Here is a 24,185-nt window from a genome sequence, read left to right as displayed (position 1 = left end):
GAACTGTCACAGGTTGTTCACTTTTCCTTCCCCATTATGAGAGATCTTAACCCACAGGCCTAGGACCCAGTGTGGGGGTTATTCCGACCACCAAATAGATCAATTCTAATAATATACTTGGTGATAGAAAAATGACTGCTGGGTGAGTTGTAGACCCAGTGGGATCACATAAAGCTGAACTTTAACCAGAACTCCATTTATTACCATGGCTTCATACACCCCATTTTAACAGTGGGGCCATAGTGACATTCTGGTTTTCCAGTTATCAGTGCCCACTTACGTCTTGTGCCCAGTAGCCCTTGAAATGTCTGAGGGTTTCTCTTTCTCCTGTGCACAGTCAGCCAAGTAAATGGCTGTAATGGCTGTAGGTTCCTTTGCATAAGGACTGGGAACTAACCATGGGATAGTAACTTTTTATTGGGATGATGGTGACTGCCCTTACCCCAATTTTGACTCTTTGTGGTTGCAGCTGTTAAGCAGTGCTCCGTTGGCTACCTGCTTTTTTGCCCCTACATGATGGTGAGTTTCTTATGTTCCACTTATAGTGGTAAAATATGCATCTAACAGATGGTATAAAGTTAAGCGTGTCTTCTGTAATCCCTAGAGCAATCACCAAAATAGCTGTACAAACATGTATAGTTTCAGAACACAATGGGCAAATTAAAGTGGACTACTAAAACATGTTCAAAAATAAAATAAAACATGTTCAAGTAACGTTTAGCAAAAGGTGCCAGAAAATGGAAAAAAGAATGAAAACCAGAGGGGGAAGAAAACAGAAAACAAATAGCAAACAACAGATCTGAATCCAAAAATATCAATAGTTACATTAAATGTAACTGGGCTAAACACACCGATTAAAAGACATGTTTGCCAGGTGAATTTAAAACAGCAAATGCTGTCTAAAAGATCCCTTCAAATGTAGTGATACGGGCATACTGATACAGTTGAAAATCAAAGAATGGAAAAAATACTATGACGATACTAACAAAAAGAAAGTAGAAATGGCTGTATTAATATCAGACAGAGTAGTTCTTCAGAGCACAGAAAGTTACCAAAGACAAAGATGGGCAGTACATAGTGATAAAAAGGCCAGTTCACCAGTTCACCAAGAAGACATGACAATCCTAAATGTGTATGTGCCTAACACCACAAACTACAAATTACATGAGGCAAAATTACATGAAAAAAAACTCTCATTTTTATTAAAATCTGTAATACTCCTCTCTCAATAATCAACAGAACCAGTAGACAGAAAACAGTAGACCAGTAGACAAGGGAAATGACCAACAGTACCAACCAGCTGGATCGAGCAGGTGTTTATACAATAGTCCATTCACTCCAGAAATACCTCTTTTCAAATGCATGTGAAATATTCACCAAAAGCGATTATGTCCTGGGTCATAAAACAAGTCTTAACAGCTTGAGGTTCAAAGTACATTTTCTAACTATAACAGAATTAAACTAGAAACCAAATCACCAAAAGATAACAGGAAAAGCTCTGGACCTCCTGGAAATTAAACAACACAGTTCTAAATGATTCATGGGTCAAAGAGGAAGTCTCAAGGGAGATCAGAAAATATTCTGAACTGAATGAAAATGAGAAAGGGAGGAATGAAAATCCTGATTATCCAGGTGATAATGCCAAGCAGGCAAGTCTAGAGATCTCAGGAGAGAAAAGAGCTTTTTTCTGATGAAACCGTTTTCTTTCTCACGGTTTAAAGACAATGCTTTAAATTTTGATATTAGCCGGATTATTTGGGGCATAATAGAGAAAAGTTTATGAGTATTGGACTTCCTCTGCAAGATTGCTCCTTCTCATACGATTCCTCCAGGCAACCAAGTGGAAATGCTACTGTTCAGCAGGAACTGGCTTGATGTCAAAGAAAAACAAGAGTGATCACGTGGACGTGATGTTTGGCAGGGCCAACAGAACTGAGATCGTTAACTTGTCTTCGGAGAGCAGGCTTCAGAGGAAATTTTCACAGAAGTCAAACAGTTTAAGCACATTCTGGAGATGTGGTAGAAACCGGGGGAAAAAAAAAGTGAATTGTTTTCTTCTAAATAAGGAGCCCAGTGGATAAACTAAGCTTCTAGATTCCTTGCTTCAAATTTCTGAAAAGTAAGTTCATTGTAATTTTTTTTTTCTGTGTTTTGTTTTGGGGTTTTCCGTTTTCTTTTTCATTTTAATCGCAAAACTATAAGACTTTAAGAAGTGAATGCCAACCATCTGTGGAGAAATTGTTTTGAAAATTAAGGGGCTATTTTTGATGTTTTTGGATATCTGGTGTTTAATATTATAAAGATGAAAACATTGAGTTAAAACGTAAGTTTTAAAAAAAATTATGCAGTCGGTTTTTAAGTCAGAAACTTGAGTGTGGAAATTGTGGAGAAATAAGAATCTTGACAATTGAGAACCTGGATTGTTTTTGAAGTTAAAAGTATTTACTTTTATTCTACAACAATTTAGGGGCATTCTGGTTAAAGTTTTTCCAACTTTGAGCCTGTTTGTCAAAAGAATTTACAACAAATATTTTTATTGTCTCTATCTCTCACTCTCGGGCTGTAAGAATTTTAGAAACGTAAGCTGCTTTCCAGGATTTTTAACTCTGTGCACACCATGTATTGAATCAAAGCATGAAATATGTAGCTTTTCCTTGTCATAATATTATTTCACATACACATTATTTGCAGGAAACAGAACTTTCATGCTCCTATAGTGTAAGCACATTGTTCTGAATTTAACACCCACGTGAGAGGAGAAAAATCAGTCATTACAATTTGAAACTATCTACTTCATGTCTAATGGGGGATTCTAGTGGTTGCTAGTCTTTTGATGAACTCCAGCACGTACATGAACTGGGGAAAAATAAAGTAAGCAATATTCATTTACAATGGAAGAGATCTAAGGAGTTGGAGCCAACAGGAGTGTCCACGCTTTGCTGGGCTGCGGCTGATTCCGCGGTGAGATCACCCTCTCGGCCAGCTCACCCTCCTGTGCAGCCCTGCTCAGTCCCCTTAAAAGCTTCTACACAGAATTCTCTGCACTAGGAACAGCTTCTCAGGCTCCTCAGTTCCTTCTCACTGGACCCCTGACCTAATGCTTTTATCTGGGAACCAGCTTCCTCCCTCCAGCGGCCACTGCACGGGCCCTCTCACTTCTGTACTCAGCCTGCTGCGGCCGCACTTGCCGCTCAGCCTCAGTTAGCAGCCACGTATAGGTCTTCCCTGTGGGAAGGTGCCCTGGGGCTGCCTTGGCTAATATGCCTCCCGCTGGGACTGGCCCCTGCACCTCTTACCGGAGCTTGGTTTCTAGGGGATAGCAAAGCCCTGAGTGTCATCCAGTTCCATGAATGGGATGAGAGTGTCAAGCTAGGGGCACACGCCCTCCCTATCACTGTGGGTGAGTCAGTGGCAGCCATGTGGTTTCTGTCCCCAGCCAACATGACATACACACAGAGGGAGCCGACCGCTTGGTCCAAATTCAGGACTTAAGGGACGCATTCAAGGTAGAGCTGCTGGCTCTGTGCTCAGAAGTCTTGACCCATTCTTTCCAGTCACATCCCTGGCGTGTTTCTCAGAAAACTGATGACTATTCCAGAATCCCTTCATTTTCTATAATTCAGCTTAGATACACTGTTTCCTCCTGCAGTGGAGACCTTTTGAGAGCACTCAAGTCCCACAGTTTTCAGGAGAGGCTCAGCAAATCATATTTGTGTAGTACTGGTTGATCAGGACTGTGGAAAGATGCAGTAGGATTATTATGCACTGAGGTATTTTGCTGCAATAAAATATATGCATAAATTCATCTGCCTGATCACCGCCACCGCCACCACCACCACCACCACCACACACACACACACACACGCCCCCACCACACATTCCTTGCTCAAGGTTGAGTATGCTAACCCTGTGATTTGTTGCTTTTACCAGGGGAAGGGTATGGTCTACCGCTGTGCCAGTGCACACCTGGCCCTCTGGTTGGTGGTGCAGTATCTATGGAAGAATAATGCTGCTCTCTGCAGGCAATTTTAGGTAGAGTTCTTGGGATATTTTCACAGTGAAGTAGCCTGCACTCAAGGCAGAGGGTCCTGGGTTCTTAATCCAGCTAAAGCCTAGTTCAGGTGGAGTTTCTACCTTCCATCTCAAACACAAGCTCAAATGTATTACAGCCTCCCCATAGTTCACCTGCATAATCCACTGGCAAATCTAATTAACTATAGGTGGCAAAAATAAATCTTCTTTATGATTGAATCAAACTTCTAAATAATAATAACCAGAATGGTCAGGGTTGGAATTCATCAGAGAGATAAAATATCTAAAAAGTCTTTGTTTATAAGAAGATAGGGCTAACAGATGATAAGTTTCTTTAAAAAAAAAAAAAAAGAAAGAGTCCCCTGGGGAGCCCAAAATTTAAGAGTAGCCATTAAAGAAATATAAATATGATTTATATCTTTGGGACAGGAAAGAAGTTCAATAGAAGGTAAGACTACGGACAAAACTAGAAGCAAAGAAAAAGCAGGTTTAAGGTAAGAATAAGACACAATCATCCAAAATGAACATTTATATATGATTACATTTACCTCTTAAACATATGGTATCTATTAGTTGGGATTTTAAAAGTAAATCGACCCTGAATTTTCCATACATTAATCAAACTAAAAAATTTGGTAAAAGGTTAAAAATAAAGGAATGGCTAGAGCTACGTTAGGCAAATATCAAGCCAAAGAAATCTCGTGTCTCCATGCTCTTATCAGACATAGAAGCAAGCTGCCATTAAAACATGGGCAACAGAGCCGTGTTTTATGTACCTACCCACTTAGCCTTTAGACGCATATGGTAAAAATGAAAAAGTGATGTAGTAAGAAATTGGCAAACCATTATTAGTGTGGACATTTTTAATAGAATTATATCATGAAATGATTGGTCATGTAAATATAATATTAGAAAGGATGCTGAAGATTCAAAAACACAATTAAGAAGATTGGATAGATGTATACAAAACAACTTTAAAGGTGATATACATTTATTTCAAGCACACATGGAATATTTTAAATATTAAAGTATACTGTACCGCCAAAGAAATCACCAGTAATTTCAAAGAAGCAATGTCTTACAGAGCAAGTACTTCTTCTGACCACAACATGACTAAGCTGGAAATCAAAAATAAAAAGTCACTAAACCCCAAAAAAATGAATATTGTAAAAGCTCAGTAGGCAATCGAGTAGCATACCTGTGGTCTATTGCTGCATTTACATTACACAGCAAAAAAAAAAAAAAAAAAAAAAAAGGCAATGAATAACACCACAATAAGCATTTATAGCTGGGATGCCTCAGGTGATCCTTAAGAGGTTTTGCTCATCTTGGTTAGACTTGCTCATATCTCTGGGATGCAGGCTACTCTAAACTGAGATGACTGAGATGACTCAGCTCCGTTTCACATGCGTTTCATCCTCCAGAGGCTAACCCAGGTCTGCTGTTATAGCAATGACAGAACCACAGGAGCAAGCAGATATGCTCAAAGCCTCATAAGGTCTATGTTCAGAACTGGCACGTCATCACTGCCACCTCCTTTACTGGTCAAAGTTACAGTCTGCCTTAATAGAAGGAACTCCAAAGTTACCGGACAAAGGGTGTGGACACAAGTAGAGGTGAAGAATTGGACAACACAATGCCGAGTAAGAGTGGTGAGCATAGGCAGTCTTGCCTTACTCTTGATCTTAGAGGGGAAACTTTCAACTCTTCACCACTGAGTATGACATTAGCTGTAGGCTTGTCATATATGGCCTTTACTAGGTTGAGCTACGTTCCTTTCATACTTAATTCACTAAAAACTTTTATCATGAAAGGAAGCTGTATTTTGTCAAGTGCAAAATTTTCTGCATCTATTGAGATGATCACTTGATTTTTATCTTTCATTCTATTCACATGGTGTATCACATTTATTGATTTGCATATGTTGAACCATTCTTGCATTTCAGAGGCAAATTCCGCTTGGTCATGATCTATGATATTTTTAATGTGTGGTTGAATTCAATTTGCTAATATTTTGTTCAGAATTTTTTCCTCTGTATTTATCAGGGATATTGGTCTGTAGTTGTCTTGTAGTGGTCTTATCTGACTTTGGCATCAGGGTAATTCCAATGAGATTGGGAGTGTTACCTCCTTTTCAATTTTTTTGGAAGAATTTGAGAACTGTTGACATTAATTATTCTTTAAATGTTTGGTAGAATTTACCAGTGAAATAATCTGGCCTTGGGATTTTTTGTTGGGAAGTTTTGATTACTGTTTGAATATCTTTAGTTGTTATTGGTCTGTTCAGGTTTTCTGTTAGTTCACAATTCAGTCTCAGTAGGTTGTATGTTTCTAGGAATTTATCCTTTTCTTCTAGGTTATCCAATTGTTGGCATGTATTGTTTACAGTAGTCTCTTATGATCCTTTATATTTATGTAGTGTCATTTATAATGTCTCCTTTTTCATTTCTCATTTCATTTATTTGAATCATCTCTTTTTTCCTTAGTCTACTTAAAGTTTTGTCAGTTTGGTTAAAAGCTGGCTCTTTTTTATTGATCTTTTATTGATTTTTTAAGTTGTCTTATTGATTCTTTTCTATTGTTTTTCTGGTCTCTACTGCATTTATTTCAGCTCTGATCTTTGTTCTTTCCTTTCTTCTGCTAACTTTGGACTTTGTTCTTCTTTTTCTAGTAGCTTGAGGTGTAAAGTTAGGTTATCTACTTGACATCTTTCTTTTTTCTTAATATATGCATTAATAGCTATAAACTACCCTTTTAAAACTGTTTTTGCAGCATCCCATAGAGTCTGGAATGTTGTATTTCCATTTTTGTTTGTTTTCAGATTTTTTTTTTTAATTCCCTTTTGATTTCTTCTTTGACTCCTTGGTGGGTCAGGAATGTGTTGTTTAGTTTCCACATGTTTGTAAATTTTCCAACTTTCTTCCTGTTGTTGATTTCTAGTTTCACACCATTGTGGTCAGAGGTGATACTTGGTATAATTTCAGTCTTCTTAAATTTGTTAAGACTTGTTTTGTGGCTTATCATGTGATCTATCCATGTAGATGTTGGGAGGTCCTGGATATGTGACAGCATCCCACTCTTCCTTCAGTGATAACCTACCTCTGCTTTGTATGAATGCTACGTCCTCACAGAAAACAGCAGCAGCAACTTATCTTTGCTTAGGAATAGGGTTGGAAAGGTTCCCACCCCACCCTCAGGGCTAGCTGGCTGTTGCTTTGTACACAGTGTACAGGCTTTGTGTACAGCGTGCACGGGGGAAGGTTTCTTTCCTCTCCCCTAGGGGAAGATGGCTGTTTGCTTCTACCTACCCCTGAGGAGCAGTATAAGCGATCCTGGAACAGGAGCGGGTGTGGGAGTGGGAGGACTGACAGATTACCCCTTAGGAACAGTTGGCTGTTGCTTCAGCTCCTCCCCAAGATGCAACAGCAGATGTCTGCGTGGGGCTGGCAGGGACACTCGTCCTTTCCCAAGAAGTTTACAGTTTTTGCTCTTAATAGAAAATCTGAGAAGTGGGCATGTTTTGTGGCCTGTGAGCCATTTTGGGGTCTTTCAGTCCTCTTGCTTTGCCCTCATTTTTTATGAGTACCAAGTGACACCTGTGGGGAAAAACTGGCAAATACGTGTGCATTGCCCTTGTGCCAGGACTCCCAGGAATTGTGAACAGCTGTGCCCGTCCACATTCAGCCCTTAGGAATTCATTAACATTTCAAGTGTTTTATTCACACCTGCTTTTATCGTGGCCGTGTTTTCCTCTCACATTCGATCAAAGGTGGAAGTGTTCCTGGACTGGACCCGCTCTCTCCTTGGAGGAGGCTTTTACCGTTTGGAATTCAGTTCATCCGGCGGCCTTGGGGTATCAGCTCTCTTGTGGGTTCAAGGCGAGTTCTACAGTATCTGGCTTTCTCCCATGGTTAGGAGAACAGCAATGTGTTCTTGAGAGTATATGCATTATAAGTAAAAGGGAGATGTATGAAAGCGTACAGAAAAGAGACACTATCAGGCATTGGTGAGGACATAGGGAAGATGAATTTTCATACAATGGGTATAGTAGTACCAACTGCTGCAATGATTTTGTAGAATATATATGGATATATCTATATATTCCTGGTGACTCTCCAGTGCCTCTTCTTGGTAAATATAAATGTATTCTCTAAGGTTGAAACAAGAAATAAATGTCATTTAAATATATATTTCTTTTTACATTCTGCCAGGTCCTAAAGTCTGGTGACTTTTCTGTCACAGCACTCAAATTTTTCATAAAAGGAAAGTGAAAACTAAGGTTTTTTTTTCCCACTGGGGAAAGGATACTTTGTAGTCTTCCCACAACAAATCAGTATAGAGTGTAATGACTTCTGCTCGGAAGAACAATGAGCCTGTTGAATTGTCTTTGATGGATTCCTAACACTGACCATTTATTCAGTTTCTTAAATAAGTCAAATATTATAGTGATGTTAAGTTAAGTGCACCCCATGTGTTTATTGAAGCCAAGGCGAGCTCATGTATGCATTGGTCTGTGTGCAATCAGGAGACAGAAGCCACACAATAATTTAAACAAATGGAATTTAATATAGAGAATTATTAAACAGTGACTGGAAAATAGCAGGAAAGATGGACTGAAACTCAAAAGGACGTTCTAAGGCTGAGGGAGGAACAAATTTAGATGGAGAGATAAGGTTGGAATAAGGTGCAGCCCACTGAACGGAGAGAAGCCGGGATGGTGAGCTGTGGGCACGGAGACTGGAGGGCACTGTCCTTGCAGGAGGATTGCTGGAGGAAACAGAGCTCTGGGGGAAAGGCTTTGCTGTCTGGGCTCCCAGGTACACCACTGCTCCGGAGTCAAGAGTTATTAAAAGCCCACAGTGAAACCTGCCCAGGCAGGCACTATGCATTGGAGAAAACCATTTAGTCTGAGCAGTGGGCGGTGGTGGTTGGGGGGGGGGGGGAGGATACATTCTCTTAGCACCAGGCAAATGAGCTACTCTGATCCCAGGAGGAAGAGCTTCTTCCTGCAGTGTCTCCAGTCCTCTCTACTGACAAAGCTTCACATTGTCCAGCTGGCAAAGAAAACTATTTAAAGGGCTCAGATCCATTTTCATAAGAGCAGGCTGGGAGGGGAGAAGTTGGAGCCAAGAGGCAATAAATGGGGAATGGTCACGGTGCATAACAACAACAATAAACACGATGGAGTAAAGGGTTTGGAAACGGGAGGAAAAGGAGGCAGGGAGTTCTGAACCGCCAACCCTGGAACACCCAGGTTCTCGGCACTCACTTGGAACCCTGGAGTTACCAGGCTACTCTTTTTTTGTTTTGTTTTCAGAATATTTTTTCTCCTATTAAGACCTTCACATTTGTTTTGTCTTCTTCCTTTCTTATTAAACAGGGCAAAATGAGTAACAGAGAGATGAGTGTGTGTCAGCAAACCTGGGCCTTACTATGCAAGAACTTTCTTAAAAAATGGAGAATGAAAAGAGAGACTTTAATAGTATGTATGATTCAACATCTATGTCACTTTGCATTTATGACAGAGGTATATTCCTTGGGAGGTATTTGTGCTTTGTGTCCTCTCCGAAAGAATGAAATACCTTCATACAGCAGAAGCTGTTTCTCAAACTGTTCATTTGTCTGAAGATGTTTTACTTGGCACAGGCCCTTAAGTTGAGGTCTAAAAGCACTGATGGTAGACAGCAATAAAATATACAATGCATGTTTTAAAAGTCAATGGTCTTGCTTTTTACTAGTGTTCCCATTCATGGATACTCAGGTTAAGACACTGAGGGTCTAGTAAATAGATCAACCCACAGAAATAGGTAACTGACATTTTTCTCTTTTGAATCTCTTTGTTTTAAAAACTACACCATTCTCTTCAAAACTAGTTTTTAAACATTTTAGAAATATAATCAGTGCCAAGAAGAAAAATCAGCATTAGTTCCTATGATACCATATAACAAAAATCCTGGTCATGGACTTTGATATGCTTTTTAAAATCAGATAGCTACCACTAAACAGCATTTTTAACTAAATTGGAATGTTACTGTGTACCTCTTGTGAATTTTTCCTGCAATCCTGCATTTAGGAAACAAGTGATTTTTTATTGGAGGTTTGCCAAGTGACCACTATTGGTAACTAACCAAGACAGTGTTTCTCAGGTCACCTACATTGTATTTCATTTCCAATACTGGAATCTTGGCATGTAAGCCATGGATTATTACTAAGTGAACAGTACCTTCGAACTGTGTCACAGCACATAAGCTTTCAGCAGAATCAACTACCAGGTGATACCAGCGGATGATCTTTTGTAACAGTTTGCCACTGTTACCTCTCATATTCTTACGATCAGTGCATGCTTTAGACTGATGCTGTGGATGAATAAATTTGAATTCCTATGAATAGTTCATTGGAATTACTCAGACTGCTGAATTTTGTTCTTTCCATATTTTAAACAAGTCATAATGTGGAATGTATTGAAATTAGAAAAGTGAGCAATGAGACAAACTGTGTGACCAAACGACCTTGGATGACTACACCGACATCATAATTTTCTTTATGTTTTCTCTTGAATTGTATAGGAATGGTTGAATGCATTGTTCCTGCTACTTTTTTTGTACTTATATCCTGACATTCATCAAGTTAACGATTTTTCTTCCCTGCCTCCTATGGACCTGGGACGGGTAGATTCATTTAGCGCATCTAAATTTGCTATTGCATACACGCCTGTCACCAACACCACTCAACAGATAATGAAGATAGTGGCCTCAGCCTCCTTCATGAAAGGTGAGTTTTCTAGCAACCTAAGAGGAATTTCTGATGTCAATGTTCGTTTCATGTCACTGCAAATGGTTGCATTTCGTTGATAAACTGAGTGAATTGTCAAAATTTCCAGATTACATGAAATGTGAATCTGCTTTCCTTTTGTTGCAAGTAAGAGGTTATCACTCAATATCTAAGTCAAAACTGTGAACCTCTTATTTGCCACAAAAGAGATTACCACCTGGAGTGCAGAGTCTCTCAACAAAGAAATCTGCTGATCTTGGACAGCTTTTGGGGAAGCATGGAGTACACAGTTGGCAGACTTTGAAAAGCAGGCATGTTTAGGGATTCATTGACACGTGGCTGTGGAAACATCGTTGCTACAGCGAGACCTGCTCTAGCATTTGCTTGTTACTACAGACAGAAAACAACGGGTCTTTCCTTTCTTAAATTTGATTATAGGAATTTTATCCTCTCGTTTTATTACCAAAAGGATTGTCTTAATATATTTGAAGACTATTGACAAGTATTCTGTGGTTCAGATTTTCACCCTTCAGTGTGAAGGAACTTATCAATGAAAAATAAGAATAGCATTATTATCATCAAGGTCACTTAGGTAAACAATCTCCTGAAATTAGAGGAGAAGCAGCCAAGTGCAGGAGCAAGAGAACTGAACTGAGCAAGAGAATATCTGACTAAAAGCAGTCATGCTGTTACAGCAAAGCGTTACAGTTCAGTGTGACAGCAACCTGGATCCTAGTGAGAGACCAAGCAGCACTTGGAGGGTTGGAGAACTCAGGTTTATTAGGCCGGCGGGCCCAGAGGAGTTAACACTCCAGGCCCTGGACCCTGTCTGTAGGTTTACACAGGCTTTTATAGGCTACCAGTCAAGACGTTGCAACATTTTGCAACATCATATGCAGAGTAGGTGTTAGAAATGGACCAATCGGGAGTGAGATTTATGCAAATGAGGTATTAGAAATAGACCAATCAGGAGTGAGCTTTGGGAACCAATAGAATCTTAGGGGTAAGTTCCGTTCTCCTAGAAGCAAGCCATTTTACAGAAGCACAAAAGCCAGATAGATAATACTGCCAGACCAGCGAACCAGATGGTGCCAGTGGGAAAGTAGTGGTCCTGCCTGGGGGTCCTGCTGGTCTTTTCATTGGAGCTTCCCACCTCAGTGCAACCACATCTGTAGTGCGTTTTTCAAGTTATAAACTTCTCTGAGCCTCATTATCACCATATGCAAAATAAAATTAACAGTGCTGTATTTTTTCATGAGTATTTCAGCTGAGACAGCAAGAATCTCAGTTCAACTTGTCTTAAGAGAAAGGGGCATATTTTGTTTAGCTTTAAGAAAAAAGAGTATTAATGCTCCTAATGAGACAGAGGAATGTGTCTCCAGTTCTCAGGCAGTAATGTGTGCTGGCTTCATTCACAGGTTGGCTTTCCCCAGACAGAGGCAGAGTTGGTCTTCACAATCTCTAGGTGGAAGCCCTACCACTTAAGCAACCCCAGTGAAAGGAGTACAGAGCTTTCCCAACAGTTCAAAATAACTTCAGGGATTGTCCCCATTGGAACAAGTTGTCTACTTTGGATTAGTCTTGGTTTTGGTCCATCGAGAATTAGTCTCATTGGATAGGGGGAGACAGTATTGTCATTGCCCATTGGTTGGGTTCCCAGGTCCCCATGAACCATATCCAAACCACATGATGTGTGAGTGAAAGAGGGGAAGTATCCCAAGTGAATTTTAGGATGTTTACGAGGAGGATGGATGTCAGGCAAATAAAAATAATAATTACTCTTTACAAATATAAATATACACCTCAAAGGGGAATCTCTGGTGATTGGTTCAAAGATGTGAGTTGAGCTGTAATTTTAAAGTGGCTTCGAGCTTGCACAACTTTGTGAATATACTAAAAACCATAAGACTGTACAGTTTAAAAGGATGGGTAAGGGAAGGGGAATTGGAGCAAGTGGTAAAAAGTCGAGACTTCTAGTTATCAGGCAAATAAGGACGAGGGGTGTAATGTACAACATGATGATTACAGTGAGCACTGCTGTATGATATATGCAAAAGCTAGTAAGAGAGCAGATCCTAAGAGTTCTCATAAGGAGAAAAATATTCTTTTCCTTTTTCTTTCTTTTTTTCCTTTTTCTCATTATCAATATGAGATGACAGGTGTTAACTAAATTCATTGTGGAAATCATTTTATGAATATGTAAGTCAAATAATTTTTTTACTGAAGTATAGTCAGTTTGCAATGTTGTAAGTCAAATCATTTTGCTGTTCACCTTTAACTTATACAGTGCCGTGTGCCAATTATAATCTCAATAAAAATGGAAAAAATGCCCATCAGTAGGAGTTTTTAATACATTAGTATCATCAAAGACTGCACAATGATACAACTTGTGTTTTATAAAACTATTTAATAACATAAAAAATTAAAAGATGACTTTTATGTTAAGTAAATTATATCTCAATTTTTTAAAAAAAGAATATCAATTGTGACATAGCAGGTACTCAGTATTAATTTTAAGCACCATAATTCCCAACCAAGAGATTTATTTCAAGGGGAACCTGTGGATCTTACCCTACCCAGTCACTGGAAGTCTATGTAATGTTTCTTCTCTTTGTCAACCTTTGTCCATAATTCTGCTCCAGCCTTCAGGCACACCTGGTGTGTCTGTGGCCAGAGTTCCCAGGTCATGTTGGACTTTTCCCTCCATCCATGCTTAACTGCACACCACCAGGCCAGGTGGATGTAAAGCATCCTAAACGTACTTTCCCATGGTGCCTCATCCACCATCACACCATTACTTCCACCTGAATCTGAATGTCTGCGCTCTGCATCTTACCTGCAAACGCTGAATCCACTTCTGATTCAAGATCGTAACCTGATCTGAACTGTTCCCCTAAGGCCCAGTCTCCCAGTCCACCCTGAGATGGGTTTGCTGTCACCCTCTGTTTCACAGGTGTCCTCCGAGGTATCACAGTGTCATAGTGTCATGAATTTGAGCTTCTCAATAACACCCTCATTCAAAGTCACATGCATTTGTGATAATAAATAGTCATTAAATAACCTCTTTGTGCAAAATCAAGTTTACTTTCACAACGGACATGTTATTATCTTTATTTTATAAATAATATAATTGCAGTTATGATAGTAAATATTCATTAAATGCTACCACGTGGTAGATTTCCACAGAGACTTCATTCTGTAGGAAAAGAATATTCTCTAATAAAGCTATTACTCAGTACTACATTTTTCTGTACTCTATGTGAGTGTTCTGTACTACTAATAATGGATATTATTAAGTTTATTTTACAAATACGGAAATTGAGTAGCAAAGTTAAATGACTTGCTCATGACCGCAAAGATTCAAGGAACAGAATCCCCCTCAGCTTTAATCCTATCAAAATACATGCTGCCTGCTGTCTCTACTTGCATCTTCAGCTTTCCCACCGCAGTCCAGACCTTCTCTTGGATTCCTTCTCATTCTTTCAGCCTTAATAAAACATCTATACAGCACTGAGCACAGTATCTGCAGAAAAGAGGGATTATTTTAATGACGTCCACACAGTCACTCAACATGTTTTACAATTTTTTATTTTTTTCTGCATGTTAACTCTACTATCACAGTCGTTAAATGAAATGAAGTTATATAGTTGTTTCCACCTGATGTCAGTGCTTAACTGCGGTTTAAATGTATTTATTTTTTACTGTCATTTGAGATTTATTGTAATGCTAATTACTCTGTGAATAGTTTAGTTGATATCATATAGTATTATATGTGGTTGAAATTGGTTCAATAATTATAATATATGAAAATAAAATAACTGATTTTCATGTATTCCTTCTGACTATATCCAGGTGGCACTTTAGAAATGTCTCTCCCTAACCTTTACTCTAGCCTGACTTGCTGAAAGTTAATACTTGATTTCATTTTATTTCTGTAAAGAACTCTAGTAAAAGCAGTTATGACATCCTGACATTTTTCTCCTAGTAATGTACTGACAATAACATTCCCTTCTTATAATGGCAGATAAAGAAGTCTGGGGACTAGCCAATGAAGACAGTATTAAAGAATTAACAGCAAATTATCCCGAGGAAGTAGTAAGAGTCATCTTTACTAATACATCCTCCTATAATTTGAAATTCTTGCTGGGACACAGAATCCCAATAAGGAATGAATACAGGGACCATACAGGTAACCTTCCAGAGACACAATTCCACCCCTCTCTACTGCAGTTGTGTCACAAACCACGCATGAGAATAGATGATAGTACAGCAATTTTTAAAATCCCTACTTGCAATGGTGAGGTCAGAAAGCCAATCAACACATTCTAAAAACGTACATTGATTTTTAGGTCTGTTAAAATATTGCATTATGTGGTTGTCATGTATGGTTTCATATATATTATGCACATTATATAGTTATATATACATATGTGTATTATATACATGCATGTATACATTCATATAATATGTGATACGTGGCTGTAAGGTATTCTTGTTAAAGAAAAATGAAGCTGTTTGTAGATAAAATAGAACAAACTTCCCTTTAAATGTCTGAGTAAGTAAACATGAAAGTAAGGGAAATTCCCAAGGACTCAAAATGAGAAGGAGATCAAAGCCAAGGGGCTAGATGGTTATCAGTGCTTTAAGATTTTGCCAATCTCAGTAAGCAAGAGATTTGGGTTTTAGTAGCTGCATGAGGACAGGTGAGAAGATCTTAGGTTTACGTGAGGTGAAGATTCCTGTATTAATTTGGAACCTGGAGAGGCTATGTACTCAGTGAACGAGGAGACAGGAAAATAAAAATCACCTGTTGCCAAAGGAAGAGCAAAAGGAGGCTTCTGTGCCTCACCATGGGCTCTGGATGACAAAAAGAGAATTCCCCTGGGAGAATTTGTAACCCATCTTTCCTTGGGTTTGGGGTTCTCATTTGCCTCACCTGCCTGGTCTGGGAAACCCCAACTATAAATAAAGTGATCCTGGGTTGGCCCAGCTACTGAGGTGCTCAGCAGAAGAAATTATAAATCTTCTCTGGGAAAGCACAACCCCCAAAATGCCACGAAAATAAAATATCTCTGAATATAAATTCACAGTCCAACCAGAGAAGACAAGAGGTCATAAATGAGAGTCAGGAGAACCAACGAAGCAGAATACATCTTTCCCAGTGGAATTATAAAACTGAAAATATAAAATAAGCACATCTAAACTGTTAAAGAGAAAAAAGATAAAGTGAAAAACACCAGAAAAGGGAAAATGCCACAAGAAACAGGAAGTGCTAGCGATACTTGCTTGGAAAATATAATTTTTAAAAGATACAATCAACTAACCAGCTGAATAATAGACAGTAGCAACTAATGACTCATCTCAGAGGGAAAAAAAAATTCCAAGAAAGATCACTATTATGCAAAAAGTATAAAACTTAACTTTAAAAGGCCCAAAGAAATGGAAGGCTATGCCACATTCCTAGAGACTTATATATTATAGACGTATTAGTTTTCTATGGCTGCGTGACAAGTCACAAGCAGTGCCTTAAAACAATATGCAGTGGTTAGCTTACAGATCTATAGATGAAAAGTGTGGGCAGGCTTGACAGGGTCTCTGCTTAGGACCTCACCAAGGCTAAAATAAACGTATTGACCAGGCTGAGTTCTTATCTTGAGGCTCTTGAGAAGAATTCACCTCCAAGCTCATTCATGTTGTCAAAATTCAGTTCCTTGCCGCTGTAGGGCTGAGGTCCCCATTTCTTTCCTGACTGTCAAGTGGGGTTCACTCTCAGTACTCAGGGGCAGTTCTCTGGTTTTTGCGTGTGAATTACTCCATCTTCAAAGCCAGCCATGGCACCATGAATCTCCTCCTTCAAATCTCTCTGACTTCCCCCATCTGCTGCCGTCTGGAGAAAACTCTAATTTTGAAGAGCTTGGTGATGAAATTAGCCCACTTGGATTATCTGCCTATTTGGGGTTAACTGTGCTTTATAATATCATAGAATCATGGGAGCGACATATATCATCATATTCATAGGTTCCACCCACACACAAAGGAGACAGGATCATACAAGAGTGAAAGTCAATTGGGATTATTTTTAGACTTCTGCAAAATTTAGATGTGAATTCCACCCAGATTTCTTAGGGACCTATTGTAATTCCAATCGAAATCATAAGTCTTCATATAAACTGACACATTCATTTTAAAATTTACCTTTCAAAGAGACAGAGACTAGCCAAGATGCTCTTAAAAAGAATGGTGTTAAAAAAAAAAAGAATGGCTAACACACTGAATCACATTCCTGCAATCCTGCAATGAGTTTCTATACAAATGTAAAAAGAAGAAAAAAATAGGGCCATTTATATAAATTTCATAAGCATAATATAGATCAAATGAAGCAAAATGCAGAATGATGATTATAATGAAATATAAAATTTAAATAAAGTTAAAGCATTTTTTAAATTACCTGTGTAGTTTACAGATACATGGTAAAAGTTTCAGAGTTTGCGTATAAACACAAAGTTAGGGGCTTGGTGCCAGGAAAAGTAATAGATTGTAGACAGTACACAGGAGATTCCAAATGAATTTGTAATGATTCCTTTTACAAATTTGGCCATGGGTACATATATGTTTTTTGTATTGTCTTACAGCATATGTATATCTGAACTATTTTGAAGTGATTTTTTAAGGATTTAAAATTTTAATGAAAGATGAATTTAATTCCTGTGGTCAACTTTAATTTTTGTAGTAAATAATCTCTCTTTAATATAGTTTAATACTCAATGGACTGGTAGGCTTTTTAAAATAAATTTTTCTCCAAAAGATACGTTCCAATTGACATGATTTAAATGTGCTAAGTTATCTTATCTGAACGTCCTTTTGCCTAAAATGCCTGTGTTGTAGCCAGTGTTAGACAAAACTTTAGTTCAGTGTTTCTTAATCCATACCAGACCCTACTAACTTTTGAAAAACATAAAAAAAATACTGTTTTCACAATACGAAAATCAGAAAAGAGAAGACCTCAGCCGAGTTCATCGGCAAAGCAGCACAGAAGCAAAGGTGAGAAAGCTTAGAGCATGCGCTATAATTTTATGCAGAACATTTCCTAGGCGTGTTCTGCCCACCCGACTTTGAGAATCACTACTGTAATTTATATTTTCATAGGCTTTGGGTCAAAATAAGAACATTCGGAATTTGAGGCCATTGTAAAGTCCACTGTTTCTTATAATCAGGATTGAAATAACCCATAAAGATAATTACGGTTTTCTTCTTACCTTAAAGCTCATTGTTATGAAACGAATGAAGAAATTGACTGTGGAGTTTTGAAATTCTGGAAGAAAGGTTTTGTGGCTCTTCAAGCTGCCATTAATGCTGCTATTATAGAAGTGAGTACAAAACATCCCGTGCAAACTCCTGTTCGGTTTAGATGAACAGTATTAGAGGCATCAAAAGTTTAGTGAAAGAAAATATAAACTGACAGCCTTGTTTGTTCATGTACTCACTGGTTTCTTGCAACAAATTTACTTAAGTTGCCAAGTGCCACAGTGGATGTAGACATAAATAGGAGACAAATGTTCTCTTCCAAGGACTCCACCTTGTCAGGAAGGCAGGCACATAATAAGGAAATTATTAAATTAGAGGTAGGCTATCACAGAAGAGTAAACACAGCCTTTCCTCGTTGTCGGCGGAGTACTGGTTACAGAACCTTCTGCTGATACCCAAATCCGCGGACGCTCGCGTTCCTTACACTCAGCCCTCCGTACCTGCAGGCTCCTTACTCGCGGCTCCACGTTCGCGGGGTCCGCATGCGCAGATTCAGTCAAACGCAGATCAAGAGACTAACCCTAACGTCCTTGTAAGTATGGAAGCGAACGACGCTCAGCCTAGAACGCCGCGGAAGAATTCCCTAATTGAAATAACATTTAAAACTGAAGCTTGAGGTGAGGCGCTTGCCAAATGTATAAGGTCACAAAGGCTTTCACACAAATTATTAGGCAGTGTTAGGCGCGGAGGTGATAAAACACACGGTAAATTTTTAGAACTGTCAGTTGCTCGGAATGCCCGGAGCCGAGGGCCCAAGTGGACCAGTGGCAGAACACAGAAGCCAAGTTAGGCCAGTCACAGACCCAGACAGGCTATTACGTATATGTTATCTTACATATAGGGAGAGAGATGGTTGAAAGAAAACAGAGCATGACGTCCTTTAATCTGCACTTTAATCTCCTTTAATACAAATAATCTTTTTTGTTTATTTGTATCTTTCTTCAGATCACAACGAATCACTCAGTGATGGAGGAATTGATGTCAGTTACTGGAAAAAATATGAAGATATATCCCTTCATTAGTCAAGGAGGAGTCTTGACGGATTTCTTCATTTTCTTCTGCATTATTTCCTTTTCCCCATTCACGTACTACGCATCTATTAATGTGACAAGAGAGAGGAAGAAGATGGCGGGCTTGATGAGGATGATGGGTCTTCGAAATTCCGCATTCTGGTGAGTAAAGTGTCGCACCAGTCAATAAATGTAGGACTTCAGCAAAAAGGGGCTCGTCAGTGCATCGTTATTAAAATCAAATGATTTTCTAGCTTTTCCCCTTTTTCCCTCTGAATGGAATAAATGGTCCTTGGTGTACTGCTTGCCAGGCTAATGCTGGGTCTTACTGTAGTTATGTGTCTGAAGAAAGAACATCACGTTGGGGTTTGCCGGGTGATTGCGAAGCCAGGATATTGGGGATGGCCACTGAGTCTACAGTTAAGAGTGTGGTAGAGGTGATAGACTTTGGCGTCTAAGCCAGTTAGGAGTGGAATTCAACCCAGGGTGGGACTGAAAGGGAAAAAAAGAGGTCAAGGATCAGGAGCCCTTTTGAGGCTGAAGAAGAGTTCTGATGGATGTATTTGAGGGAAGAAGCTGGCAGAACAAGACTGTATAAAAGGGCTGGGTAGTCGGAATTTAAACTGTCAGAGGTTGAGTAATGCCAAAGATGGATAAGGTCCTGTGTGAAAACTTGTGAATAACTGACTGAGAGAGCGTGGAGGTGATGTTTACAGTGAGAGGGAAGTAAAACAACAGAGATGCTAGGGAGCTGGGTGGAACACGCGTATGGCAACAGGTTAGGAGTCTGGAAGAAAATCCCATACATCAGTGTTGACCTCGGTATTGAATTAAGTTAATATCTCTTAAGTTCTTTAAACATCCCGCAGCACGTCCTAATGGCTGTACACGTCTATTTTATTTTAATTTTGTGGCTGATTTTTTTGGGTTTTTTTATATTATTACTTCATTATACCCTTCAAAGACTATTAATAAACAAGACAAAGGAATTGTTGAAGAAAGGGAAGTGAACTATTCTATCTCAACAGAAAATGGAGTTAAAGGCTAGTATGTTGACTATTTGGATGAAAACAGCTTCTGGAGAAAGAAGAAGGTGGAGAATTTCGTATTTCCAGGGAAATTCATGAAGCCCCTCACCCAAGAGCCCCCAGAGACAGAAAAGGACCTGAGCTTCACTGAGGGGTCAGCTTGTACTACGCCAGGGTCCCTCACGGCCCTGACCTCATCCAGTTCTCACTGCAGTGTTCCTCCTGTTGTCCGGAGCAGTGAGAACTCAGAGGCACTGCAGTTTGCCCAAGGTCCCAGAGGAACAATGCAGCTGAAAATGTTTGCACCAAAATCTGTTAGACTGGAAGCCTGTTTTTCCCTTGTTGTCACAATGACTCTGTGTGTGTGTGTGTTTATTTCTGGAACTAATTTCAGGAAAAAGAATATTCCTGATTCCTAAAGAATATTTCCCTTGTATTGACATATCCTAGAAACTCCATAAAATATCTGCTGAATGAATAAGTGAATAAACGAATGAGGTGAGAATCCAGTCTAGGTCTTCGTTTTCAATCGAACATGAAATACTAAAATGGCACTGTGTTTCCACGTTAGGCTCTCCTGGGGTTTGCTCTATGCTGCTTTCGTCTTCATCGTGGCCCTTTTTTTGACACTGATTGTGAAATCTGCCCAGTTTGTCATCCTGACTGGCTTCCTGAAGGTCTTCACACTCTTTCTTCTCTATGGATTGTCCTTGGTGAGTCGGTGAATTCAGCTTCTTCCCATCCAACTCTGACCCTAGTGATCAAGTGTTGGTTTCCAATTAAGTTATCACCCCACATATCCTGTTTCTTCTCTGTCTGCTCTGTTTGCATGAGAAAATCTGCACACTGGTAGCATTTGAATTGGGGTGTGTTGTGATGCCAATTTGTAGTGCAATTTGCAGAACACAGTTTTGTATTTTATGGACAAACTAATAATGTAACTGATTTTGTATAGCAAATCCCTTATTTTATTATGTTACAGAATAATTCTTAGCGAAACATAAGCCAACTGGATCTTGTCTTATTTTAGATAGCTTTGACTTTTCTGATGAGTGTCTTGGTAAAGAAATCTTTCCTCACCGGCCTGGTCATGTTCCTTCTCACTGTCGTTTGGGGGAGTCTGGGATTCATGGCATTGTACAGATACCTTCCTGCTTCCTTGGAGTGGATTTTAAGTTTTCTTAGCCCCTTTGCCTTCATGCTTGGAATGACCCAGGTAAGAAGCAACTGTGTGTTTTTAATGACATTTCTGAAACATCTTTCCCCTCTGAAACTTGTCATCTGTAACCATGTCCCATGTTCATCATTGTAAGGCTTAAAACTTTAATGAAAACTATTGTGAGGTTGCAAAGATGCACTTTTAAAGGCTTTGGAAGTATACAGTCCTGCAAAATAAGCCATTTGGTACGTGAAAAAAAATGGAGGATCAATATATAATTCTTTAGAGGCAATATAAAGTTTTTTCTTTGACTATTAATTAAATACGGACTTGATGTTGCAAATCTAATTCTAAACAACTATTCCAGATCATATTTTGACTTAGTAATTGAACATCACACATGATTGTAAAAAGACACAAAGTAAAAGGAAAGAAAGAAGTTAAAAAGGCCTTGAAAACATATTAATTGATTAGTAAATTACGTTTCTGTTCATAAAATGTCTTTTCTCTTTATCTGATTCTCGAGTTGAACTTACTTTACCGTCCCTCCAATTAAATGGTAATGTTAATCATTACATATCCATTATTTAGTGCTTAATAAAAGGATTATTCACTATGAAGTACTCATTAACTTGAACTTTGTAGACAAGCCCACTTTTCCCACTGGTTCTCTCCTTAAACACAGCAGTGTTTTTTTCCAAGAGCATAAATTCTCTTTCATGCAGCCATTTTTAAGGTGTGTCACACCTTTTTCCTGTCTTATTTGGTAAAAAAAAATCTAAGGTGGAGCTCAGATGTCATTTTCTTCCCCATAGCTTCCTCCCTTCTCCCAGTGCTCCACTTTCATTTGGAACTTATTTTTATTGTAACAATTACTCAGTTGCATTGTGGTTGGTCGCATGTCCATGCCTTCAGTCAGATCTGAGAGTTGCAAAGTAGGCAGTCTCTTTCAAACTTACATTCCCAGTATGAGACAAAGAGTAGCTATTTTATTTTTATGCTAAACCTGTTTATAATTCATCATAAACCCAGCTTCCTTTAATTGACTGCTTTTTAACTTTCAGCTTTTACACTTGGACTACGATCTGAATTCGAATGCATTTCTCAATCCATCTGACAGCTCGAACCTAATAATAGCAACAAATTTCATGTTGGTTTTTGATATTTTCTTCTATCTGGCACTGGCGATTTATTTCGAAAAAATTTTGCCAAGTGAGTAGTGTGATGATTAAAATCGATCATCATTTTAATAATTTTATTTCCTAAAGTGAGTCTCCTAACACATCTGTTATTTATATTTTAAGAACTACTTTGTGCATCAACAGGAAGAAAATGAATAAGGTCGTCGCCACTGGTCAAATTCGTTCTCTGTTTCTCTCTTGCTACTTGACTGATCAGAACCAAACAAAGCCTGAACTTTGTTTATAGAATCAGTGACCTTTGTTTGAACTTCAAGTGTATGGCTTCTTTCTTAAGAGAGGCTCAGAAAGCTAGTTCCTGAATGGCTCTGGCCTGGTACTTATCATGGAAACTTAGACCCACCTCAGTGTCAGATGCACATTAGGGGCTCAGAAATATCTGTGGCCAAAACGCAAGTTCATTATTTTCCCTCCCTTCTTTTAATCAAAGGCAGTGTTGATGTCTTTGACCTCTACATTTCCTATTCAAAACAGAATGACAGGCGCCCTTAATTATATGATATAATCCAGCAATCCCACTTCTGGGTATATATCCAAAGGAAATAAAATCACTATCTCAGAGAGGTATCTGCACTCCCGTGTTCACCACAGCATTATTGACAGCAGCCGAGATGGGGAAACGACCCAAGAGTCTGTCAACAGGTGATGGAATACAGACTATATGGTGTACATGTATACACACACACACACACACACACACACACACACACACACACAATGGAATATTATTTGGCCTTAAAAAAGAAGGAAATCCTGCCATTTGCAACAATGTGGGTGAACCCAGAGGACATGCTAAGTGAAATAAGCCAGACACAGAAAGACAGATACTGCCTGATCTCACTTATATGTGGAATCTAAAAAAGTCAAGCTCACAGTAACAGAGAGTAGAATGGTGGTCACCAGGGGCTGGGGTGGTGGGTAGGGAGAATGAGAGAAGTTAGTCCAGGGGTACAAACTTTCACGTATAAAATGAGTAAGTTCTGGAGACAATGTACAGCACAGTAACTGTAGTTAATAATAACATTTTATATGCTTACAATTTGCTAAGATAGTAAATCTCAAGTGTTCTCACCACACACACAGACCCATGCCGATGGTAACTATGTGAGGTAATGGATACATTAATTAGTAATTATTTCACAATGTATACACATATCAAAACATTACATTGTATACCATAAATATATATGATTTTTACTTGTTGATCATAGCCATATATAAAGCTGGAAAAATTATGAAAATCACTAATGAAATAAACACATTCAGTAGCTAAAATGAACAAACAAAAAAATCAGTGACTAAACACCTGTGGAAAAGGAAGAAGGAAAAAGAGTAGGAGTGAAGACACAGAGCCAGGTCTTGAAACAGTGAATTGATCATGTTCTTTTTAAATAATCCCATATAAACAGTAACTGTCTCTGCCTTTTAGGAGAGTCCAGTGTCAGGATCTACAGTCTTGGGCTATTGCCTTTATTATACGACTGGAATTATTTGAATACAGACACTATGTTTTCATTTTATTTTTGCCATCGGAGGTGAAAATTACTCAGCTCTACTGAAAATTCTTTTCACCTCTTAATGTTCTAAGCTTTTCTACCCCATGCTAACATTGCAAAATACATTTAAGTAGTTTTCCTCTGTTCTACTTGGTTGGTTTTGCTTTCATGGTGAAATCGCAATG

At 38.8% G+C, this 24,185-nt stretch overlaps 1 protein-coding gene across 2 annotated transcripts in view; it reads left to right on the top strand.

Moving 5' to 3' along the window:
* LOC105063926 (ABC-type organic anion transporter ABCA8) overlaps nt 1-24,185 on the top strand; it is a 67,189-nt gene that overhangs the window by 339 nt on the left and 42,665 nt on the right. Inside the window, exons 2-12 of one of the 2 annotated variants that reach the window (XM_010948627.3) lie at nt 470-519; nt 1,833-2,119; nt 4,462-4,526; nt 9,413-9,514; nt 10,599-10,803; nt 14,828-14,992; nt 18,067-18,170; nt 19,054-19,280; nt 20,718-20,859; nt 21,177-21,362; nt 22,370-22,517. In XM_010948627.3, coding sequence (XP_010946929.2) covers nt 9,419-9,514; nt 10,599-10,803; nt 14,828-14,992; nt 18,067-18,170; nt 19,054-19,280; nt 20,718-20,859; nt 21,177-21,362; nt 22,370-22,517 — 1,273 coding nt within the window. In that variant the 5' untranslated portion in view covers nt 470-519; nt 1,833-2,119; nt 4,462-4,526; nt 9,413-9,418. The remainder of the gene's footprint in view (nt 1-469; nt 520-1,832; nt 2,120-4,461; nt 4,527-9,412; nt 9,515-10,598; nt 10,804-14,827; nt 14,993-18,066; nt 18,171-19,053; nt 19,281-20,717; nt 20,860-21,176; nt 21,363-22,369; nt 22,518-24,185) is intronic. The other variant, XM_074343559.1, reaches the window with a different exon arrangement.

Source organism: Camelus bactrianus, chromosome 16 (genome assembly GCF_048773025.1).
Source record: "Camelus bactrianus isolate YW-2024 breed Bactrian camel chromosome 16, ASM4877302v1, whole genome shotgun sequence".
NCBI lineage: Eukaryota > Metazoa > Chordata > Mammalia > Artiodactyla > Camelidae > Camelus > Camelus bactrianus.
This window is presented reverse-complemented; position numbering and strand designations above follow the sequence as displayed.